The 6,889-nt window shown below is 36.0% G+C and overlaps 1 protein-coding gene across 1 annotated transcript; it reads left to right on the plus strand.

The window, feature by feature from the left end:
- Positions 1-3,114: 3,114 nt before the first annotated feature.
- Positions 3,115-6,225, plus strand: LOC132611140 (uncharacterized). The gene is made up of 6 exons (XM_060325549.1): positions 3,115-3,501; positions 3,578-3,842; positions 3,897-4,311; positions 4,432-4,745; positions 4,904-5,389; positions 5,444-6,225. Exons 1-6 carry the CDS (start codon positions 3,115-3,117, stop codon positions 6,223-6,225), a joined length of 2,649 nt encoding a protein of 882 aa, XP_060181532.1.
- The last annotated feature ends 664 nt before the right edge of the window (positions 6,226-6,889 follow it).

The raw sequence follows: 6,889 nt of genomic DNA on the forward strand, positions 1-6,889 counted from the left end.
CCATATATCAATATTCATGATTCACTCCAGACTACTACTCAAAATGGCACTATTCCCTTATTCATGACCCATTTTCTATATCTTTTTACAATCCAAGTGTTTCAACTTTTCAATACCTTAAACAACATGAAAATACTATTAAAATTACCTTAGATAGTGTAGGAATAAGCCTTGAGTTGAAATACTTCTCTTGCACCAAAACCCTAGTTCACTTCCATTGACATTCCTTGGCTTGGATGAACTTTAATGTGCTTCTTACACTTGATTCACTTAGATTGATGTAGTTGATCACTAATATTTCTTGAATTCTTATGGGAGAAGTGTTCTAGAGAGTTCTAGAGAGAAGTGGTGTGAAGGGGAAAATGAAATGAAATGAAACTTGGTCCCTTATTAATAACATAAATCTGTCCCGACCAGTTTCTACGGACCAATATATGGTCCGTATAAATTATACTGACCGTATGTCTGGCCGTAGATTTGGTCCAGAGAGACGTGCTAATCTGGGATGATTATACTGTTGAACATATGGCCCGTATGTTTTATACGGCCAGTATGTTTGGCCGTATAATGCCTAGTTTTTCCGAAGTTCGTTCTCGTCGACTCGTTTGATCTCCAATCCTTATGAAACCTTTTTAATACTTGTTTAACACTCCATTAACAATATAAGGGACGTTATATCTCTTCTCCAAAACATCTCTAAGTCATTCTTAATTCGTTACTCATAAATCCTTTCCGATACATAACGTATACCTTGCCTTTCTTGGCAAACTTTCTTCTATTACCTCGAATTCCTTCGAAATCTCAATTAGGATCATCCATTGTTATTTCTTACTTATTGAAACATCGTATACTTCGTTCCCCTCGTTAGTGTATCCACTGTGCATCAATGAAAATTTTTCCGAGGTGTAACAATTATAATCACCTGCCAAAGTATTGTAGAACATGTAAGTTACAGGGACATAACGAAGTTGAGTGTTTCAAGATTCATCCTGAATTGTATCCTGTAGATGGGGAGGAAGATGTGCAGGATCATAGTAATAAGAAAGGAAGTACAAATAACAAGCAAAGTACTGATAATATTAATGGCTATATGGAGAAGAATGATCACAAAGTGGTACAACATACTGAAGAGAGCTCAAAGAATATGGAGTAGAAGAAGAATACAAAAGGAGATAGAAATCAGAAGGAATAGAAGAAGGAACAACTCCCAAGGAGAAAAAGATATAAAGGGGGGTTATAACAAACCAGTTCAGGGATAGAAAGCAGTAGCAGACAAGAGAGATAATGTGGTGAAGGCTAAGAATGATGAGGATCCTGCAGGTGTTGCTACTAACAATATGTTTGGTGCTTTGGCTACTAATAATGGTGAGGAACCTGTTGATGTTAATACTGCTTATGAAAATGTATAGAAAGAACAAGGCTCAAAAAAGGAGACTGCTAAGACAACAACAACAAAAGGGAAAAAGACAGCAAAACCATAGGTAGAGACATCTTTTGGGAAGCAAAATCAAAAAATTCAAGAAGGAGGAGAACATAGTTTGGGCAAGGTGGTTCCTGATACTCAAATGACAGGCCAAGAGAAACTACTTGATGGTGAAGGAGTGAAGGCTTCTGATACTCAAGAGTTTGATCAAGGAAAACAAGTGGATGGTTCAAAATTACTGAAATGGCAGGATCCTTTGGGTGGAAAAACTGGTAATGAATTCTGTGTCCACAAATATGATTCCTGATAAGCCTTTGGCAGTAGTGGAAGCATCTTTGGATTAGCTTGAAGTGGAGAGTAAATGAGAGGATGTTGATAAAGGAGAGGATCCTGATACTGTAGATCCAAGAAATTCTTCGCTGCAAGCATTGCATAAGGAAAATTTAGAATATGATGATGTAGACACTGATGAGCAAAGAGACATAATAGAGGATGAGTCATTGGATCCTAATATTGAGCAGATTTCAAGAGATGGAGATTTATCTCTTAAGCAGACTAGTAGCTTAAAAAGTGGTAAGAGGACAAAGCAAAATGTTGTGCCACTTCAAGTTACTACAAGGAGTAGTAAAAATAAACCTCTCAGTTGTCAATGATAGACAAACTATTATTTTGGAATATTAAATCAGTAAACACTCAGAATTCTTTTGAGAGGTTAACTGATTTACATAGGAGGCATCATTATGTAGTTATAGCACTTATGGAACCTTTCCAAGAGCTTGAGGTGATTGAAGAATACAGGAGAAGGTTAGGTATACAAAATGTAATGGTTAATGTGTCAAAGAATATTTGGTTATTCTGGATCGAGGAATGGCAAGCACAAGTTATAATTGATTCAGTGCAGTATGTTACTCCCAAGTTATCTCATATAAATATGCAGTATGAAACATATGTTACTGCTGTGTATGCTAAATGCAGTGGTGCGGAGAGACAGGAATTATGGGATTGAATTGGATAGGTGGCTCTTAATGTTCATGTGCCCTGGATAGTTGGGTTTGACTTTAATGTTATTCTCAAACCTGAGGAAAAGTTCGGCGGCCTTCCAGTTCATCATCAAAAACTACTAAATTTGCTCATTTTGTTAATAATTGTAGTTTTTTGGAGCTAAAATTCTCTGGTAGCAAATACACTTGGTGGAATGGAAGAATAGAGAAGGATTGCATATTCAAAAGACTTGATAGAGTTCTTGGCAATCAGGAGTTCATGAACTTATTCCCATCAGCTGAAGTTGTTAATCAGATTAGACATGGTTCTGATCATGCCTCTCTCCATGTTGTTTGTGATTATCATATTGAAGTGGTAGTTAAGCCTTTTAAATTCCTGAATTTTTGGACTTCTCATCCAAAGTTTATGGAAGTGGTGGAAAACATTTGGTGTTTGGATTTTGCAGCTAATCCTGTCATTGAGTTGCAGGCTAAAATGAAAAAGGTGAAGCAGGCCTTGGTAGTATGGAGTAGGGAAACATATAGCAATATATTCCAACAGATTTCCATTATGGAGGATGTGATCAAAGTGAAGGAGCTGCAGTTTGAATTGAACCCCTCAAGTCTGAATAGAGAAGCTTTGCATAAAGCTCGGGCTGATCTTAATAGATATTTATGCTTAGAGGAGGAATATTGGAAACAGAAATCTGCATGAGGTGGTTCAAGGATGGAGACAGAAATATCAAGTTTTTTAATAATTATGTTAAAGGAAGAAGGAGGAAGTTGGCAGTTCATACTATACAAAATAGTCAAGGGGACTGGTTAAACAGAAACGCTGATATTGGACAGGAAGCTGTGTCTTTCTATCAACACCAGTTTAGACAAGAAGCAACATCAGGTGATTATAATATGCTGAAGAAGATTCCTAAGGTGATCACTAAGGCACAGAATGAGGTCTTGACTGCTTTACCTAGTAATGAAAAAGTCAAGAATGCAGTGTTTGGATTAAATGGGGATAGTACTGGTGTTTCAGATGGTTTTTCAGGCCATTTCTTTCAAACATGTTGGAGTATCGTAGGTGGAGATGTAACTAATATGGTAAGGGCCTTCTTATGTGGCCCATAATTGCCAAGATGCATCACTCACACAAATCTTGTGCTGATTCCAAAAAAAGGAGAATATAAACACCTTTGCTGATCTGAGACCAATCAGTCTAAGTACTTTTGCTAATAAAATCATCTCTAGAGTTTTGCATGAAAGAATTGTTCCACTGTTGCCTGCTATAATATCAAGCACTCAGACTGGTTTTATTAAAGGTAGGAGCATTATGGAGAATGTATTACGAGCTCAAGAGATCATCAGGGATATTAATAAGAGAAACAAGCTACACAATGTGGTGGTAAAGCTTGATATGACAAAAGCTTATGATAGAGTTTCATGTATATACTTAACTAAAGTTCTCAGATAGTTTGGTTTCTCTGAAATTATTATAGATATGGTTTGGAGATTGGTTTCAAACAACTGGTACTTAATATTGATTAATGGGAAAGCTCATGGCTTTTTTAATTCATCAAGGGGTTTGAAGCAAGGTGATCCACTCTCTCCAACACTTTTCATAATAGCTGCTGAGGTTTTGGCCAGAAATTTGAATGAGTTGCATGATGATCCAGCATTCAAGGGCTATGGTATGCCAAAGTGGATTCCTCATCTAAATCATCTGTCACATGCAGATGACACAATCTTATTTTGCTCAGCAGATCCTGTTTCTTTGAGAAAGATGATGAAGGTCCTAAGAAACTATGAGAAAGTGTCAGGCCAGCTGGTAAACAATGAGAAGAGTTCTTTCTACTTGCATGAGAAGGTGCCAACAAGTGTTGTTGGTAGAGTAAAAAGAAAGACTGGGATGAGGTAAGGAAATTTTCCATTCACATACTTGGGATGTCCAGTCATCTATGGAAGAAGAAAGATAGTGTATTATGAAGGTTTAATAAAAAAGGTGATGAATAGAGTAATGTCTTGGTAAAACAGGTTACTGTCATTTGGTGGAAGGTATATTTTGATTGCTCATGTTCTGCAGACTATGCCATTTTATCTGTTATCTGCTATGATTCCATTAAAAGGGGTGATTGAGCAGCTGCACAAGATTTTTGCCAACTTCTTTTGGAGTAATACTACAGGAGTTAAAGGAAAACACTGGGTTGCATGGGAGAAAATGTGTTTACCAAATGAGGAGGGAGGTCTTGCATTCAGATCTCTACATGATATTTCAAAAGCTGTTTTTGCAAAACTCTGGTTGAACTTCAGGACAACAGTGTCATTATGGGGGCTTTCATGGCTAACAAGTACTGCAAAAAACTTCATCCTGTTATTGCACAGGCCAATGATGCATCTCATGCATGGATGAAAATGGTAGCTGTAAGGGAAGATATTGAGCACAATATATGGTGACTGATCAAGTCAAGTACCTCTACATTCTGGTTTGATAACTGGACGAAACAAGGGGCATTGTTTTTTGTGGATACTGAGCACAATTTGGAAGATGAGACTAAAGTTAAGGAATATATCTTGAATGGAGAATGGGATCAGCATAAATTAACTTCAGTTTTGTCAAGTGAAACAGTGGAATACATTGTGGAAAATATCAGTCCTGCTTTGGTGGAGGCTGATAATGATAAGCCCTGGTGGATGGGGGAAAACAGTGGTCAATTCTTTGTTAAGAGTGCATGGGAAGAGGTAAGGCAAAAACAAGAAACCAGATCAGTGTATAAGTTCATATGGTTGAAGGGCATGCCAATAAAGATCAGCTTCTTCCTGTGGAGACTGTGGAAAAGGATAATTACTACTGATGACAATCTTAAGAGGATGCATATCAGTCTTGTATCAAGATGTTGGTGTTGTGAGGAATATAAGCAAGAGACCATGTCTCATTTATTTCTAACATCTCCAACAGCTTTTAAGCTTTGGAAACAGTTTGTTTCTTGTGCAGGTTTAAACATAGAAGGGCTACAACTGCAGTAAGTTATTACACTTTGGTGGACAGCTCCTGCATCACACAAGTTGCAAACCATCTTTCAAGCCATTCTTGCTATCCTATTATGGGAAATATGGAAAAGGAGAAATTCTATCAAGCATGGTAGAAATACTACATATAGCAGAATGGTGTATCAAGTTCAGCAGGCCATCTATCAGCTAGTTCAAGCGAAATATCCATGGATAAGGAGGCTTCCACCAGACTGGCCTTCTATAGTGGAGATGCTCACACAATATAAGCCAAGGCTTCATGTTCATAAGGTTGTTTGGGAACTACCACAACATGGCTTTAAATGTAATACTGATGAAGCTTTTCAAAGGAATCCAGGACTTAGTTCATATGCATTTTGCATCAGAGATGATAGAGGGGATCTTATGTATGCACAAGCTAAGAAACTAGGCACAGCTACTAATATGGAAGCTGAGACAGCAGCAATACAGGAGGCTATTCATTATTGTTACTCTAACAATCTGCAGCATGTTCTGGTTGAAATTGATTCACTGGCGTTGAAGAACATTATTCAGGATGTATGGAAAATACCTTGGAAACTAGTGGAGAGGGTAGAGATGATGCAGCACAGAATGAGGCACTTGAACATGGACATCAAGCATGTTTTCAGAAAGGGCAACCAACTAGCAGATTTTTTGGCAAACACTGCTCTTCAACATGATGAGTTGCTGGAGTTTCATTGTTTTCAGGATTTGCCATCCATGGGAAGGAAGATTATAAACATGGACAAGTCACAAATTCCATCATTGAGGATCAGAACAAGGAAGATTCAACATGCTTAGAAGGATTTATAGCTATAGGAGTTATTTTCTTTATCATAGTGTAAAACTATCTTGTGTGAGTCAGTCATCAAGATAGTTCAAGTTTTAAACTTTATTTTCTGATGTAGAAGACTTTGCTGATTAATGAAAAACCAGAAGGCATGCCTTCTGGAAATTTAAACTAAAAAAAAATGAATAACTACAAGTATCAATGAACATTTACTATAAAGATTATTCTATAGAGAAATCATTTTAAAAATCTATTATGAAAGACTTTAATTAAACTTTTACTTTTATTTAATTTAAATTTAAAATTTGAATTTATTAAAAAATTCAATCAATATAATACATAGGTGAATCAAAGCATATTAACATTGTCATTCTTTAGCTTCAAAAAGAGTAATAAGTTTGCTGGAAGATCAAAAGAAAAATAAACATAATTTTTTGATCAAGAAATGAATTATATCTGCAGTATAAAATTCAAAATATATAAATACAACTTGATAATTGTAACAAGAATATTAAGTAACTGTAATTTTATTTGAAATATATAAATGTATTGAGATCTCATTAAGAATCAAAATGAGTTGCTATACGTAAATATGTATAATTAGAAATTAATGAGGGATACACTTGGTAAATATTTATTTATTGTAGGAATATTTTTATCTTAATATAAATAACT

This window comes from Lycium barbarum, chromosome 1, assembly GCF_019175385.1.
Source record: "Lycium barbarum isolate Lr01 chromosome 1, ASM1917538v2, whole genome shotgun sequence".
In the NCBI taxonomy this organism is placed as follows: Eukaryota; Viridiplantae; Streptophyta; class Magnoliopsida; order Solanales; family Solanaceae; genus Lycium; species Lycium barbarum.

Excerpts from the sequence above, each read along its gene's own strand:
- LOC132611140 (XM_060325549.1), top strand. The coding sequence starts at position 3,115 with ATGAGGTGGTTCAAGGATGGAGACAGAAATATCAAGTTTTTTAATAAT. Across the intron at positions 3,502-3,577 it reads GTGGAGATGTAACTAATATG|GAGAATATAAACACCTTTGC; the intron begins GTAAGGGCCTTC and ends TTCCAAAAAAAG. Across the intron at positions 4,312-4,431 it reads AAAAGAAAGACTGGGATGAG|GTTACTGTCATTTGGTGGAA; the intron begins GTAAGGAAATTT and ends TTGGTAAAACAG.